This window comes from Phoxinus phoxinus, assembly GCF_949152265.1.
Source record: "Phoxinus phoxinus genome assembly, chromosome: 2".
NCBI lineage: Eukaryota > Metazoa > Chordata > Actinopteri > Cypriniformes > Leuciscidae > Phoxinus > Phoxinus phoxinus.
In genome coordinates, this window is record NC_136877.1 from 33,645,645 (window position 1) to 33,664,170 (window position 18,526).

At 38.9% G+C, this 18,526-nt stretch overlaps 2 protein-coding genes across 9 annotated transcripts in view; both read left to right on the forward strand.

The window, feature by feature from the left end:
* The first annotated feature begins 3,421 nt into the window (after window positions 1–3,421).
* On the forward strand, window positions 3,422–9,872 carry skor1a (SKI family transcriptional corepressor 1a). 8 transcript variants are annotated; one of them, XM_079588697.1, is made up of 9 exons: window positions 3,440–3,668; window positions 4,767–6,462; window positions 7,129–7,219; window positions 7,386–7,466; window positions 7,580–7,648; window positions 8,228–8,302; window positions 8,401–8,475; window positions 8,660–8,725; window positions 9,050–9,872. In XM_079588697.1, exons 2-9 carry the CDS (start codon window positions 4,777–4,779, stop codon window positions 9,136–9,138), a joined length of 2,232 nt encoding a protein of 743 aa, XP_079444823.1. In that variant the 5' UTR covers window positions 3,440–3,668; window positions 4,767–4,776; the 3' UTR covers window positions 9,139–9,872. The 8 variants fall into 8 exon arrangements, with proteins under 8 accessions (XP_079444826.1, XP_079444828.1, XP_079444823.1 ...); XM_079588698.1 differs by having other exon boundaries at window positions 3,530–3,668; window positions 9,053–9,864; XM_079588703.1 differs by having other exon boundaries at window positions 3,530–3,668; window positions 8,412–8,475; window positions 9,053–9,864.
* Window positions 9,873–10,837: 965 nt separating this feature from the next.
* pias1a (protein inhibitor of activated STAT, 1a) overlaps window positions 10,838–18,526 on the forward strand; it is a 49,873-nt gene continuing 42,184 nt past the window's right edge. The window contains exon 1 of the mRNA XM_079588774.1: window positions 10,838–10,925. Within this exon, the coding sequence (XP_079444900.1) occupies window positions 10,902–10,925 (24 nt within the window). The 5' untranslated portion in view covers window positions 10,838–10,901. The remainder of the gene's footprint in view (window positions 10,926–18,526) is intronic.

The following is an 18,526-nucleotide window of genomic DNA, read 5'->3' on the forward strand; positions in this document are numbered from 1 at the left end:
TACAGCCAAACAATTAGAAATAATTTTGTCCCACAGATGCATTTTAGGGTCAAACAGCAGGACTGCAGTAGGGAGGTCTCGTTAGAGCAGCAGTAGGCTATATGGACCCCCAGCCCAGCAGCCAGCACCTATAAAGAGCCTCAGTATTCCTCCTCCTTCAGCTGTTGGGGCCCATATACTGATGCACTAATGCGACCTTTTCTCCTGCAGTCCAGTTTGATTTGCGCGGGGGCCGGACGAGCACTGAAAGACCTGTTCACAGCCATTACCAAGATTCCTTTATCAATGTCTAGTAATTAAAATGTCACCACTTAATTTTCAGGCCATGGTGAACCTCTTGTAGCAATCCTTTCCTAATAAAAACAGTAATCGAAACGCTATTTTCACTCGAAACAAAAAGGTTGCGGCAGGCGACTCGAGGGTGTCAAGGCGACAGAGATCAATATGAGAGAAGCTGATTGATCTCGCGCTAAAGTGAAATTTATTGGGGTCGTGCTTTTATACTGCGCGGATATAACGGTGACTGTAGAACACATGCTTTTCAGCTGATGCGTTTATTAAACCTCTCTTGCTGAATTAGTCTGCCTTTGATTTATGTGCCAATCTTCGCAATGACCTCCAGGACAGGATCTCTTATTTTTCTAAAAACACACTGGTTTAAATCTGAGATGGTTCTTATCTGAACTAGTTTGTGCGTTCTTTGAACAGAATGAGCTTCTTGGTCAAATAAAATTATACATTTGATTTAAGATATCACCAGATAAAAGAAGTTATTGCGTAATTTATATAGACTTAATGATGTTATTCCGCATGTTTAGCTGAAAGTGGTTTTCAAAAATCAACCTAAAAAAAAATAATCCAATCTCTGTGGAAATAATGAGTTGCCTGATCTCATGGTCATTGCTTTTAGTTCTCTGAAACGGCAACCAGAGGGCATCAGTTCAAACTGTCCAGCTGATGATGGCATTAGCCTTAAAAGGCATTCCTTTAAAAATAACTGCTTGTTGTGCCATAGACTCACTCCAATAATACCGACAAGGCAACTCACTCTTTCTTGTCTATTCTATTGTCCAAACCATTTTCACCACACTGACAGATTGAAAAATAAAGATAGTTTACTTCGGTAATATGGTAAATTCTGATGTTGGACTAGATCTCATTTCATTGAATTGTTTCCTCTCACCGGTAGCATAGACTACAACTAATTATATTTTTTACAACGTATTTAATCCTCATGTTATTCAAAAAGATCATATGCAGGGTGATATGTAATAAAGACGTTTTTCCCCCCAATTCTTTTTTAGCTACTGGCCTATATAAAGTTTCTTTAATTAGTTTACTCATGCCCGTGTAATATAATAGCGCGTATATTAATGAGCCAATAATGGCATATGTCGTCCTGAAACACAATATTTATCGTATTGATTCAACCGTTATGTAAAAACAATCATTGATTATTTAATAGCATGTCAAAGAGGTTACTAAGCACATCAAGTTTAATACAGTAACCTGGTATAGCCTACCTAAATTAATAGGACATCGTATAGGCAACCTTTAAATTAATATAAATGCCTTTTTGTTTGAGAGATTTCAATATCGTGAGTAGGTAGCCTATCAACGTGAGTGAGTTACACATTTTTAAAGGGATATTCTTCTAAGGTCTGATTAAATGCTGTCGGGATGGCTTGTTTAAAGAAGGGTGTTGTGGGAGGATCCATGTAGGACATGTGAGCCCCTGTCTCCCCTCCATAAACGCTAACAATGCTGCATTGAGTCTGACCACTAAATAATTCACAAGAAAGGAATAATTACAGAATAAAATTGTAATTATTGTTGGGCCAGAACGAAGCTTCTTGGTTGTGAAAGAAGACACGGCAAAGCAGATCTGGTTAAAGTTTCCCTTCCTATTAATATTGAATTAGGTTAAGCCGTGGCCTCTTGGTCACAGGACATACTGAGCATCGCTTGACAGATTTTTAAACTTTCCCGTGTTTTCAACTCTGTGTGATGATACAAGTTAACTATAGGGCCTACCTTAGACATTTATTTTCATTTATTTATTGCTCGAATATTTTGCACAAAAAAAATGTTTGAATAAAAACGCGTCTATGTATATCTGTCAAATAGCCTACAACATAGCCTACAGATAGCCTAAATGTTCAGTTCATGCAAAATACAAGCTCGAATGCAGTTCGGATGTAATGGCTTAGCTGAGACGAACCATTCCTCTAAGGCAATTTTTGACATTATTAACTAATTGATTCTGTTCATTGTTAACATTTTATATAATTAATTACCGTTCAATCAAATATCTTTTTTGAAAGACTGCATGTAGCTTAAAAAATTGGACAGTGGATGGAAATTGAATAATTAAAATAACTTGGTAATATTTTACAAAATAATAGGTAGGCTACATGAAAACAAGATGACTATTAGTTATTCAAAACAGACTATAGTGGATTTGTTCTGCTTTGTTTTTAATCCAGTGTCTCTTTGCAAACCCTCATAAGTGGAAGACGCGGACTGAACTGAGTGATGGTGATACCTGTCCTGAACACATCGCCAAAACATTTCTGAGAGAATAACACTCTTCCAGTGTCGTATTCCAAAGTAGACAGCACAACTTTGCCCGGTTCGATATTGATATCTTTACGTCAAGACATAGTGGGGTTAACTGTAGGGCATTGATCAGGTTTTAAATAGTTAATACGGCCATATAAGGTTGCACCACTTACCTCAGTCCATTGCTCTGATATATCACTGTTTGTACACACTAGCCGCTCTCACTGGCTGGTGTGTTTAACAAATGTGCATCATTCATTCACTGGGAGACATGTGACGTAAAATACGATGACCGCGAGCTTAATAGCAGTTTATAGCCTATGCATGGCCTGCGGACATGTTGCCTTGAGGAAATGTTCAATGCAAATTCATAATGATTTATTGTTTGGTATCAGAAGTGTCACTCAAACATGAACATTATTAAGTTCTAAAATTCATGGGAAACTTAGGCCTATTAGTCTCTGAGAAAAAAGACGCAGGTGTAGGCCTACATGGCATGAGTGGTAAGATGGGGTGGGGGAATAAGCATCATAATTTACCGTTGTTCATTGTTCTTCACCCATCATATTCCGCCTTTATTCATGCGCAATCGACTATGCGCAAAACCGCTTAAATTACATTACGCATCTATCTATCTATCTATCTATCTATCTATCTATCTATCTATCTATCTATCTATCTATCTATCTATCTATCTATCTATCTATCTATCTATCTATCTATCTATCTATCAGCTCAACTATAAATTGGCAGTGATCTTTGTTTTGGAGTGGAAGCAAACGGTTAATACAGAATCGGATTTGATCTCAGTGGGTGTGCCTTCTTATTCTTTTTGTCGTCCCCTCTCTTGAAGTAGATCGCGCACAACCTATTAAGAAGAGGCACGAGCTCCGGGACTGCCATGTGGTCACTCGGCTCGCGCTCCCGTCACCACGCACGAGAGCTGAGTGGGATGGAAACTCTAAAGCTGTTTTGAGAGGGAAGACTCGATCAGTCCTCGCAGTTCTCATCACGCACTACAGGCGGACGATTTGTCCTACTTGTTTTAGGCCTGTTAATTTGACGCAAACACACTCGCTCATTTGACTCCGTTTCCTCATAAAAAGGTAGGTTTCTTTTTTATATTTATGTTTTATAATAAGTTGTTCAAAATTATAATCAGTCTTGTATTTTCTTAAATTAACGCGCTTATTATTGTCAAAATAATTTCTGGTCTACATTTAACGAAATGATTAGGACTCGGAAGAAAGATTAGCCTGTAATGTTTTAAAATATGCTGATCCTTGATTACGAAAGAGAATTTATAGCACCTAAATCAGGCGATTTAAAATAATACGACAAATCTAAAGAATATTTATACGTCAACATTAAAACATTACGGAGAAATATAGAAAAACGAAAATATGTGTAGGACTGAAATATAACGGCTCCTTGCGCAATGGTTTAATTATAAATGATAAACTTTTATTAACAGATCAAAGTCGAACAACACAGGCTGTGTAATTACACAGAAAGCGGCTTACAGCTTCTTTTCCTTGTTGCTAAGCTTATTGGAGTAGCTAAAAGATTCTTCCCTTCTGCCCCTTTGCGTATTAGCGCCGTAAGAGGCCTTTAAGTAATCGCTCCGGCTTCTGAGCCGATTTGGATACATTAAGCAATGATGCAGGCTCTCAGGTCAGAGAGTGCGAGCTTTTAAAGATAGTGTTAGAGCCGTCAATATTGCAACCTAAAAAGCCAAGTATTCATTTGAAATATTAATTAGTAGGCATAAAGCTATTAATAATAGCTGTTAAAAGTGCTAACTAAAAATAACTGTAGCCTACAGTCTGCAACACAATTCTAAAATAATTATTGTAATTATTGTAAAAAATGGTGGCCTCAATTTTTAAATAACATTTAAGCTTTTTATCTTGCACAGGTCATTCTAATGAAAAAAACTAACTAATTGGAAAGGAGACATTTTAAACAAACAAAAAAGCCAATACTGACGTTTTAATTTTTTTATTTATTTAGCCTTTTTATTGAAATAATGTTGCAGGTATATTTTAAAGATATTAATTATAACAAATAAACTGTTTATATTAGGATAACGCTTAGGCTGCACAAAGCAAACATTGATTGATAATCTCTCAAGAGTTGCATAAAAATACTCCACAGTTCTTGAATTGGAGTGTAATTTTTTACGTTTCTGACTCGTTCTTCAGACTTCCAGGAATGGAGTCGATACCCGGTCAGCTTTCCACGGGACGAGATGCTTGCTCTTCCCCTAACTCGAAGCAAGAACTGCAGCCTTATTCTGGCAGCAGCTCGCTGAAGCCAAATCAAGTGAGTGAGGCTGCGCTGTACGGAGTGCCCATCGTCTCTTTGGTCATCGACGGCCAGGAAAGACTGTGTCTGGCGCAGATTTCCAACACTTTACTGAAGAATTACAGCTACAACGAAATCCACAACAGACGCGTGGCGCTTGGAATTACGTGTGTGCAGTGCACACCGGTGCAGCTGGAGATCCTGAGGCGCGCGGGGGCCATGCCCATCTCCTCGCGCCGCTGTGGCATGATTACCAAACGCGAGGCCGAGCGCCTCTGCAAATCCTTCCTCGGGGCTCACAACCCTCCCAAATTACCCGAGAATTTTGCATTCGATGTTTCACACGAGTGCGCCTGGGGCAGCCGAGGAAGCTTCATACCTGCGAGGTACAACAGCTCCAGGGCAAAATGCATCAAGTGCACCTATTGTAATATGTATTTTTCACCCAACAAATTTATATTTCACTCGCACCGCACACCTGAGTCTAAATACACACAGCCGGACGCGGCCAATTTTAATTCATGGAGACGCCATCTAAAACTCACCGACAAAAGCTTGTCTGATGACATTTGTCACGCGTGGGAGGACGTCAAGGCCATGTTTAACGGCGGGAGCCGGAAACGGGCAATGCCGGGGAGTGGATCAGAAATGTCCTCCCCGCTCAAACCGCAGGCCTCTGGTAACATCACGCAGACCGCTTCCCCTGACATTCCTCACAAAACTTTGCGCTGCGACGACAACCGTGCTAACCTCGGTTTAACCAACAGCGTGCGTAACTACCCGGTCATCCCTGTGCCTAGTAAGAGTTTCGGCATGCTCCAGAAGATCCCGCCACCCATCTTCCCGCATCCGTATAGCTTCCCAGCATTTGGACTGTGTCAAAAGAAGGATGATGGAGTTGGTGAGCAGAACAAGACTAATGTACCTGGTGTGTTCTGGCCAGGTGCGAAGGACGGTATCTATCCATCGTTCCCCATGTTTTGGCCCACCGCGGGCACCCTGCCGCTCACATCCTATCAACCAACACAACTAAAACCGCACACGGAGCTCATGAGTGCCCGGCAAACCGAAGCTGAGATGTCAGAAAGCGAGCGGGGAGGAAACACATCTAGAGACAGTCTGTTCGACAGCGAGCGCTGCTCCAGCTCGCAGTCCCTAAGGAACGACGAGGACAAATCTGGGGACGAGGCCAGGTCAAGTGAGGGTCAACCCAGCACCCCCAGAAAGTTGAGCTATATTTCTGCGTTCAGACCAGTCGTTAAAGATGCAGAAAGCATAGCCAAGCTCTACGGAAACAGGGACGCGTACAGCGGAGCTCATCCTGGCCATTTGTCGCCAGACTTTGTTAGTGAGAGCTCCAGCTACAGATCAGCCTCTCCGTGTGTGGATAGCGGGGAAGAACCAGATGTGGACGTGGAGACACACAGAATTCCAGATGATGAGGAGTCTATACAACTTTCCGTGGATGACCGGCAAAGTCCCGTGGGAGAAAACAGTCAAACGCCGCAGCCGGACGATTTCAGCGACGCGGGCTCTCCTGAACACAACCAGAACAAGCAGGTGGCAAAGAAGAATGATGCCATTGCTTACGATGTGAGTCACATAAACCATCATACTCAGTGGTTTTGAAACCATCTGAATCTATCCAGTATTAAAACATCAAATACATATCTACAGCTTAGTGTAAAATGATTTTGAATCAACAAATTGGCAGACTGAATAAAATAAGTAATTGCTCCGAATGGCACTTGCCTGATATACAGCAGTCTTTCAGCTCTAATAGCGAGTGATGATGACGCCTATAATTATGAGCCTATGGACTCTACATTTATACTTTTCTATTTATAAACACTTTGTAATTTGTGTTGTTATGGATACAGCTCGTTTGAATTCTGTTTATTAGTGTAGAACGATCTAAATAAAAGAACACAGCGGCGCGTAATTATAGTAAATTAAATGTTTAGAATGAATGGTCATTTCTGTTGTCGCCCGCGGGCTATTAGTGCATTGGTTTAAGGGTTCCCCTGTGGTTACTGCACAAATTATTCTCTTTGTCTGTCCATCTGACCGAATTTACCTTGTAATACGAGTAATTTGCCTTGATGTTGCCAAATAGCCTATTTGTAGATCATTATAAGAGTAGCCAGGCCTACTATTAAACGCAGTCTGTTGTCTGACGCATGGTTGCGTATAAGAAAAAAGAAAATTATGCATAATTGGGCTTGTATTTATTTTTGAATGTTTGGATATTTTTTGCAGGTGTACTCAAATGAAAAGGAGGGAGCATCTCTTCAAAGCACACTGCCATGTTTGGCCTCTAAACTTCCTCGCGCCGTACCGGAAACAAATGGTAAGGCAATTGGAAAAAAAATAGATTTAAATGTAAGCTATAATGCATTAGGTTTATTCTATATAATTTTAACAACTTTTATTTTTATCAATTATTATATAAATTATAGGCTATTGAATTATTCACTCTGAATAAGTGACCTGATAACAAATATATTTCCCTTTAGATTCACACATTTCAACTGACGACGAATGTGAATCACAAAAATCCTGTTCGGACCAAATTAGCGTTAGCAAAGAGAACCCAAGTGAGTAGCAGATCTAAAAATCTTGTATCGTTCTTGTTTTTTTTTTTTTTTTTTTTTGTAACTACATTAGCTTACATCTTTGTAATAATAATATATTTCTTATTTTATGGCAGGCGATGCTGCATTGAGAAGAACTGATAACATATTTAATTTCGAGAAAGACATCGAAAATATGGCAAAAGGTACAAGAGAGTTAAAATGTAGACGTTTTATAGACAATTTGAGCTGTGTTATTGCATTGTTTTCTAAACTAAGGTGTTACAAAATAACTTGACCAATTACAAATACTGGATGCCAATATCTTTTTATGATTAATTATTTAAACACAGATTCAACAAGGCATTGTCTCTCTTTTTTTAAGGCAAATACATATGCCTTTTTGTGTAGCTATGTTTTCCCCTTTTATGCACGCATTATGCATTTAAAAAGGAGTGTAATCGCTACGGTTGTGTATTACTGAGAATTGTCCTTGAACTGCAGACGATCCACATTGCCAGGCTCGTTTTCCACACACCCCTCAGGCAACTGTCCTAATTATTTTGCAATGTCATGCTTGAGAACACGGGGACCGTGTGTTTAGCCTTAGTAACCTAAATAGCGCTATTAGACAAGAAAACCAAACAGAGAGTGAAAATACATGCTAAAAAAAAAATACAATTCTGAAAAAACACTGTAGCTTACTCAAAAGTTATTGAGATATGTGTGGTGATTAAAAGTCACAGTGGTATGATAAATTATGTGATTTCTATCGGTTTCCACAGAGGAGCTCCAAAAGCAGCTCTTGGAGCAAGTGGAGTTGAGAAAAAAACTGGAACGGGAGTTTCAAAGTTTGAAAGGTAATTAAGAAGTGGATAGTATATTCACAACATGATTTTATTTGCTAGCCTACAATGATTTCCTCAATTTATAACTTAACACGTGTTGACTCTAACAGATAATTTTCAGGATCAAATGAAGAGGGAACTGTCTTATCGAGAGGAGATGGTCCAGCAGCTGCAGATTGTACGAGGTAATGCAAATTTTGCACTATTGACAAAAAAGAAAAGAAAGAAAAAAGGTCAGTTTAGAAAAAGTAACACTTGCATATTTTCAGAAAGACTGAATTTTAAAGAAAATATTAGGTCACAGGGGATCTAAAACATTTAACGTTTGTGACCCACCTCAAATGATTTATTCATTTTTCTTTTATTTAGACACATTGTGCAACGAGTTGGATCAGGAGAGAAAGGCTCGTTATGCAATTCAGCAGAAGCTTAAAGGTAATTTAGAAAGATAAGCTACAATACACTATCATCCATTAAAGTGGAACGAAAAAGATTTTTTCACATTGTTCTAAGAAAATTACAAAAGAATATGCAAGTGCTACTTTTTAAACTAATTACTCAAGGTACTCAAAATGCATTAAAACACGTGTTTGATTAAGTGTAAATAATAGAAATGATTAGAGAGGAGTGTGATAGCTTGTGCATGCGCATCATACGTCATTGTCCGACTCACAGTATTTGGAGAATGTAGTTGCATGACTCAGTAAAAGATTAGATGTTGTGCTGTGATTCTTTGAACTCAATCAACCTTTTCCCTAGAAGCTCACGACGCTCTTCACCATTTCTCCTGCAAAATGCTCACTCCACGCCACTGCACAGGGACCTGCACCTTTAAGCCGCCCCTCTGACCACCTTAACTTAAAGCTGCATCCCAGGATCCCAGTGATATCTGTAAACCTCCCTTAAAGGAATTGTGCATTTACACTCTGTTTGAGAGGTTCACGTTATGCACACTGAACACTGAGGACTGCTGAATCACAATCCAAGTGGCATTTGAACATTCTACTGTGGATGAAAGTCTCTAGGATTACTTAAGGAAAACAGAGTAAAACAAACCAGAGGATTACAATAAACGTTCAAATAATATACTGTTACTTGTGTAAATAGGTTGATTTTTTTAAACAATACAATCCATAATATGTGGCAATGTGCAATGAACTGTATAATGTGAAATTTCATAAACTGGAATTGATTATTCTCATTATGTATGTGTTTTTAACATGTAATTGTTTTTCTCTAAACGAATTCACTGATGTGCTATCCCAAATTAATTATGAATCATCAATATTAAGCACTTTAAATAAGCAAGATTTCAGACCAATCTATCCAAAATTATTCAACCCCAAAATTATTCTAAATCAGCTGTATGTCATATTCATGTACAACAAACACAAGTTTGAACAAAGCACTTATCCCGTATTTCCCATAAACAATTGAGAATACAGCAAAAGTTGTTATTCCACATCACAGTGCTCAAACTAAATGTCATACGACCTCTGGAGTGTTTCTTTTCTTTCTTTTTATGTCAAAAATAAAATTATCTCTTGCCTCATTCTTCAATAAAAAGTTCAATCAAAGCCACAAGTATTGACTCGTGAATTCAAGCTATTTCCTTCACATTATAATACGTTTTAACTGTCATTAATTAAATAAAATATGTTATGACACAAATTCAAAATCCAGAAACTGTAGGATTGGCCACCTGAAATACATGCCTGAAAACATTTGCCTGCATAGGCCAAGACGAATAAAATATATAAGCCTATATTGAACAGCAACATTTAAATATGTTATGCCTACTGGTCCTTTCCAAACAACACAGCTTAATAATTTCCAATAAATATATGTTTAGCCTGCAAAATGTGTTCAGTAGCCTACTAAATTTCATAGAGCTGCACACTGCAAGCGCACTAACCCACAGCTCAAACTGAGCCTCGACGTCTATTACTGTTGTGAAATACAACACTTCCATCTAGTGGTGAAAACAGACATTGCACATTCCAATGGGTTTATTCAGCGTTCTTTTCACTCTATGCACGAATGTTCTATTTGGAGCGTTCAAATACATTATTTGTATGGTTCACATAGAATATCTGAATACGTTCTCAAAGACGACAGTAAAAAAAATACATCTGAATATTAAATTAGCTTCGGCGGGAGTCGTTTAAACTTTGCTTATTGTCAAATAAACACGTGATAGGCTACTTCTGCAATGGTACCCTTTAATTACAGACAGTGTTTTTTAATTTGATTATCCCCCAATCCAATGCTCGGATGTGCACCCACCTTAGTAGAAAGGTATTTATACTTGTGGGGTATTAAAATACAGAAGACAAAATGTTGATTCAAAGAAATATTTTGTAATGACTGAAAACAACGTCAAAACAAATGTAAAGTATTTGGATAAATATAATCTATTTGAATGCATGCATTTTAAAGGCGTCCATTTCCGATATGATACTTGTAGTAAGCATGCTTTCTCCCAACAAGTTTTCCACGCAGCATTTTGGGCACTACTCGTTGAAAAACGTGTGAGCGGTTACGCCGGCAACGAGCGGCGCGTGCATACCACGTGACCCGACAGCGTCACGCCTGCGCTAGCAGTCACAAGATGGCGGAGAGTGCGGAACTAAAGGTAAAACGCTGCGCTCAATTTCCAGTCGGATAGTGTGTAGGGATATCTTATTGTACCCTCAGAAGTACGCGTACTACTTACCTGCTGTATCAAGAGGCCGTTATTATGCATTTAACCTCTGTTCTCGTAGCCAAAGTTGCATGAGAAATGAATTTGCAGTGGAGCTCTTGTAGAAAGCTTTCAGCGTGTTATTGTTGATGTAGAGGGAGCTGTCTGTCCACCGCTCTCCTCAGGGGAATTACTAACTTTAACTCTTTTCTCCCTAATAACTCACGCTAAGGGTATCTGTTGAAAATCAGTCTCAGACTCTGGTTATTTAAAAATGTACTGCTAGTAGACCGTATGTGTGGATTTTTATGGTTAATCTGTGATGTAGTCGCCTGTACTTGTGGATTTGCTAGAAAGCTCCATCGCTTCGCGTGCTGGGCGCGAGCGCTGTTGACGTTCTGTCAATCAAGTTAGAGGAAGTGCACGAGCACCGTCTCTCATATTTCAGCACCGAAATAACAACTGACCATTGCAGTTGATCATCAAACTTCTGTCAGATGTTATTACATAGATGCCCAGTGAACATTTAAGTTCACCATCCTTAAGCTTTCGATATGAGTCGATAAGGCTGAACAAGCTTTGCCTTCTTAAAAAAAAAAAAAAAAAAAGTTCCAATATTGTATGATTATACTTATGTTATTTAAAGTGTTATTTTACCCAAAATGTAAAAAACTTATGTGCGACAAAGTATGAGATTTTAGGCAGAATGACAGCCTTAGTCTCCATTCGCTTTATTGTGTGGAAGAAGGATATTATGAATGAAAGTGAAAGGTGACTGAAGCTGTCTTGCTGATTATTTTGTGTGTTCACAAAAGACAATAGGCTTATGTCATACTGAACGAATTTTGTTGTTGTTGCTTGAACTAGGCTAACCCTTTAAGTTGAATGTAATATGTTAATGACAGGTGTTGCATGACAGTGATGCTCTGGTGATGTCTTGAATCTTTATTAAGAGGGTCCTAACTGGAAAATAATATTCCACAACATGCTAAAGCACTATTAAGTTTTTCTCTCTTATTTTAGCAAACTGTGCATGTCCGATAAAGCTTTTTGATTTGCGTATATGGAAACTGAAGTCCTCTGCACTCTGGAAGAAGTTCACACTGTTTTAAATGTCTGTGCTTTTGTGATTTGTGCTGCTCTCTTTTATTAATCCTCATTCAATGATTCATCTGGTCTTTTTGCTTTATTGTCAATTATGGGGAAAAAAGTATTAATTTCTTACATATTGACCTGCTGTTTGGTCAGTGACTTTAGCAGGTCCACTTACCAGTGCAGAGATGAAATTATAAGGCAAAAATAGAATCTCTTTTTACTTTGCTTGCCAAAATATTTAATAGTTACTTAAAGGCAGTAATAAGCATCTACACACACACTGTTACTTTGGGTTTGGCCGAAGGCGTGGATAGGGTGGATGAGAGAGGTAGACTTGCCCACATGTTGCTTACTGGACTGATATTCATCATGCCTTCTAGGTCTCTAGCTATGTCTCTCTGCACTTCTGCAGTCTTAAACTCAAAAAAAAAACTTCTGCAGTTTTAGATCAGAATGCAGATTACAGTCTAATCTGAGCTGTAGTAGGCCTATATTTAGATAAAAACATTTTGTGCTTTGCCTTTGAGGCATTTGGCAAAGATTCAGACCGTTTTCCTGGTAAACTCAATCAACTCTTTGCATGCTTACATACAACCTATGTATTTTCACTAAAATCTCAGTGCTACGTTAGCTTCTGGTATTCTCCCATAGCAGACTGTGGTATAGGAAACTCTTTCTGTATTTCTAATAACTGTAGATCACAACAAATCATATTATTATTATATTTAGTGCTGTCAAATCGATAAATCGCATCTAACATAAAAGTTTTTGTTTATATAGCCTAATGTATGTGTGTATCGGCTGTATATGTGTGTCTGTGTGTGTATACAATATAAACATATAGGCTGGCTACACACACACACACACACACACACACACACACACACACAAACACACACACACACGGATCCATTTAAAATTCAGCAGGCCAACATAAATACAACAGAACAAAGATAAATATGAAATAAACTGAGCTTTTCAGGTAGGTATAACCGTAGTTTTCAGGTACAGAAAAAAAGTAATCAAATGAAAAATATATTCTTCATTGTATAAATTAAATAGACCTATACATTAATCATTATTTAAGTTAATAAAGTTATTTGGTCGAGTTGTGAGCAATTATTATTTTATTTTTTTAATGTTTGATAGCATTACATTTGTTTGGCTTCTAGTATAATACGCTATGTTAGCCTTAATGTTATTTATAAGCTAATGCGCTCCAAAACAATGAAAAAAATTTGCATTTAGAAGATAAGCATTCAAAACTTACAGTCTCTCACTTCTAACCAATATGGATCAACGATTTTGACATTACTTCACATCGCTGCACTTCAGATTCTCATCAGATTTTCTATCCAATCAAATGATCTCTAGAATCTGAAGCGTCCCGCCCCCTGCACAATAAATAGACGCTGAAGCTGCAGCTGAAATCAGTCACTTGTTCACACTATTGCCATTTTCTATTTGGTGAATGGCGCATAGTGCACTATATCGAGGATAGGGAATGATTCAGACAGTGTAATATGCTTTCCATTGGGGCAAACAAAGTCTGGTTTTGCGTTAGTCTCACAGGAGTCTCCGGAGTCCAGAGACACCAAACCACAGAGTGGATTATATGCACGAGAGTCGACGCATACTATATTTTAAAGCGATATGATTAGGAGGAGAAACAGTTAGACAGACTCATCGTTAGAAACAGCACTGACGAGTGCCAAAGAGGCACAAAATCACTTTCACAGACCTTTACCCTGACTGTTCCAAGCTGGTGGAATGACCTGTCCAACTCTACCTGAGCTGCTGAGTCTGAAGCCATTTTCAAGAAACTGAAGAAGCATCTTTTTAGGCAACACTTGACCCATTAATACTAACACTTAGCCTACTACTCAATATCTTATGAAAAATAACCCAAAAATTCTGCTACCTGTGCTGTGCTGGATCTGGACTAAATGGGACTGGACACGGCACTTACACATTTTTGCCATGTTGTTGGTTTGATTGCTTCTGATTGCTCTCTAAATTTGTAAGCTGCTTTGGATAAAAGCGTCTGCTAAATGATTAAATGTATAAAAACACAGATGCCATGCACCAACACAATTACACTTTTCAAACTACACCCTCAGAATGATTATGATCGTTGTTTTGCTTTAGTAGGCTAACAGTTTCATATTAAATCTTGAAGCGGAATCTATTAGACTGTCATGGCTGTGACTGTGGCTGTCATAGCTGTCAAATGCGGCTTTACCGAGCTTAAAGGCTCTGGCCGAGCTGTGATATAAGTGAAACGCTATTGGCTTTTTAAAAAAAGGGGGAAAAGCTTCCCGTTTCAGTGGAAATTACATCAACACTGTGGGAAGGGACGCTGTGCTTTACAAGGCATTTCAGTGGGCTTTTAAAACAGACAGCAGCGTAGCAGGAATATTAGGCTGCTGACACTTTAAGAGCTGCACAGATCCAGTATACTGATACACAAGCCTTTTATTTCTCAACTGTTTGCGTTCATTTAAGACATAACCAAATATGTTTACAAGGATACTCGCCCCAAGACAGGCTTTTTGATATAATTTTGTGTGATTTAGAAGAAGTGAATGAGAACTCAATTCAGTATTTGCGGCTTTCCGGGTGCGTGCTTTGAAGGTTATGTGTGCACACAAAACTTCTCACACAGTGAGTAGAACGGAGTTCTCTTTCACGTCTTCACGTGCAAAGGATAAACTTTTGATATTGTCAAGCCCTGCTGTATTTTGTACAGATTTAATTTTGGTTTAGAAAGTATTAAATTATTTTACCCAGAGAAAAAAAAATTGGAGTATGCCACAGACCTCCTTCCCTTTACCTCTGTACATATAAAACGTTTTTGGGATGATTCCGGTTCATGTGGCTACGCGGAAGCGATAAAAAAGGATTGTATTATAAAATTTTTCAAGGCTTGTATCCTATTTCATGGTTTGCGTTCTCAAGCCACAAGGCACTGTTTTGTGAAAATGAGCATCCGAATCGCAAAAGGGGTTTTCTGTTAGAACGGTGTCGTGTTAGCGGGCCCTAATGATCGTTGCGACGGATGTGAATCAATCAAAACTAACTTTAGCTAGACAATAACTTTATTCTAGAGCTGCTGTAAAGCCAAAACAATCCCTGTTACTTGAATTTACTATTATCACTGTAAAGCTGCTTTGAAACAATCTATATTGTTAAAAGCGCTATATAAATGAAGGTGACTTGACTCGACAGACATTATATAACTCAGTGCCTGCACGCAGTTAAATAATAAATAATGTTATAGCCGATATGCCAATGTTTTTAAATTGATCTAAAATCGTACGATAAATATCAGCAGCCAATACATCGGTGCATCACTAATAATATTTATATTGTTGTCTATAGTAAACAACATTTTAGTATATTATATTAGTATATTATATTCCAGAAACTTTTAATACCTTTTGCGTAAAGGTGGATCATATCAATTCAACATTGCTTTGTTTATTCTGTTGTTTATTCTGTTTAACACCTCCTGTGCTAAATTTTTGGACAATTTCCATACACTTCCCTTCACCGGAGGTAGCAGTGGCTGCTGAGACAGTCCATTGAACTAACTCAGTAGTGATATGTTTAGGGGGTCCCCCGGGACTGTATGTATTATTATTTTTTTTAAAGAAATGTTTTCAATTGATAATTGCAACTGAATCTCCTTTTTGGTCATGGATCAGATTACTTATTTAACTTCACAATTCCTTATACTTCTTTACATTTTCGGTCAGAGGAATTGCGATGATTCCCACAGGAGAATGATATTCGCATCTATCTGGTGCTGATTTATATAATAGTGATTAGGTAAGAGTTGATGTAACCTAAGCTGTTTTTAAAGCATGCGAGTTTTACATAGTCCTGTTGCCTACCTGCAGGAATTATCAGTTGTGTTGTGTGGGTCCAGATGTTTTACTGTAGTGTTTTTGGATGTTGCTGTATGTCAGTACAAAGAAAAAATTACTTTGAGTATACACACATTCCTCGATTCATTATTTTATCCATTTGATAAGATCCACACACGCTCATACTGGTGTGCAAATTCCCTCTCAGGCTGTAGCCAGCTATATCCGTCCACACAAATAGCCTCCATCAACACAGAGGTGATTAAGGTGGGGATTGTGTGTGTGTGTGTGTGTGTGTGTGTGTGTGTGTGTGTGTACTAGTATATCTCCCTTCAGCAGATGTTCTCTTACCTGGCTCTAGCTCCTGTACCAATTTCCTGGGGGTTTAGCTCACACTGCACGTTCTCACACACAATGCAGCACATAACCAAATACCGGAAAATAGAAATTTCTTCCAGAATATGTGGAATCATCCTACTGATCTGGGGTCATTTGCTGCTATTATGGCTTATAATACGTGTAGTCAGCTCAGCAATCATGCTCTGTTTGGACTGTCGTCTAAATCGTGCATTAAACTCTCCCTGTCTCCACTCAGCATACTTCACAATACATCACAGCATTATAGATGAATGAGGTTTAGATTTAAGACGCGATGAGCTCCACATGGCCAACAAATTAGATTTTATGTTTTTAAAGCTGCCAAGTGACAGTGATGCATATGCAGACTGACTGAAGAAAGAGGATGCTGAGAAGCTCTTACTCTCGCTCTCTCTGTGATTTGTTTGTACTTGGGGGTTTCGTAAATGCAGGTTATAGATCTTATTGTGAACTTTTCATCCCTGTATATGTTTCATATTATATTATTATTTTTTAGACCTTGTAGTAATTAATCATAATTAATTTTTTTTGGTCAAAAATACTTTTGTCTGGTCATGTTTGCTGGACTTCTCCAATTATTTAGTCCGTTTTAAACCCAAAATATTGACTGCAAGCCTACATAGGCCTATGTAATACTACCCCTGAAAAGAAGTACCGTATAAAAAGATGAAAGAATAAATAAAACGAGCGCTTCGGTGATGGCTTCCTTGTCGTCGTTTTTACTCTGTCTTGAATGAAGCACATCACGGGCGCGCACATCACGGGCGCGCGCCGCACGGGCTACTAAGCCGTGTGATTACGTCATCACACCGGTATGCCAAGCGAAAATAATTAATTTATTAAATGCACATAACACTCTTCTTTTTAAACATAAAGCACAAATAAGCATTTAAACAATATCAACAATAATAGAAAAATAACATTTACCAATTCTATAATACATTTGAAAACAATTAAAGGGTATCTATTATGCAAAATTCACTTTTACATGGTGTTTGAACATAATGTGTGTTGGCAGTATGTGTACACAACCACCCTATAATGATAAAAATCCAACCAGTGTTTTTTTTTTTTAAATCCCCATAAATCATAAGCACGGTCTCAGAACGAGCTGTTCTCAGAATCAATGCAATGTGACGTAGAATTGCACAAGCCCCGCCCACGACTGTTGATTGACACTGCAGTTTGAGCATAGACCCGCCCTGAGTGAGCTGGACACAGTCCGCCATTGTTTCGATGCTGGAACAGCTGTAGAATGTCTCTGAAAGGGATTGAGGTGTTTTGTTTTTTGGATGTATAAACATAGCAGTCTTCATTTACTCTCGTTGTTACTCGAGGATTGATCAGTACAACTGCTCTCGTGATCCAGTTTACAGTCTCCAGAGCGACAGGACTAACTTTACTGATCACGGCAGAAATGAAAGTGAGAGCGAGCACTTTATGACAGCTCGAGCTCATCGAGTCGTTTTACAGATAGCTACCAACATGACATCATGACTTTGCGTAAACATACACGCCACTGCCAAGTGTTATCTGTACGCATTTTGAGCTATCCGCGTGCATGTCTACGCCCTAGTATGGGTAGGTTTAGGATTAGTTGTGGGTGAGGGGTTAGGATTAGAAGTGCGGTTAGGATTAGGTAATCAGGTAGCCTACTGACTTCAACGAGGGGGGTAATATCTTGGCAGGGAGTCAAAATTCGGCACAACATCTGTCAAATGTTCTGAGCGAAACGAACCATCATCCCCGGATGTGATTCCGCGTGCATGTCTACGCCGAAACAAACCAGTATCCCCGCATTTGATTCCGCGTGCATGTCTACGCCGAAACTAACCATTATCCCCGCATGTGATTCCGCGTGCATGTCTACGCCGAAACGAACCAGTATCCCCGCATTTGATTCCGTGTGCATGTCTACGCCGAAACTAACCATTATCCCCGCATGTGATTCCGCGTGCATGTCTACGCCGAAACAAACCATTATCCCCGGATGTGATTCCGCGTGCATGTCTACGCCGAAACGAAGCATTATCCCCACATTTGATTCCGCGTGCATGTCTACGCCGAAACTAACCATTATCCCCGCATGTGATTCCGCGTGCATGTCTACGCCGAAACGAACCACCATCCCCGGATGTGATTCCGCGTGCATGTCTACGCCGAAACTAACCTTTATCCCCCCATGTGATTCCGCGTGCATGTCTACGCCGA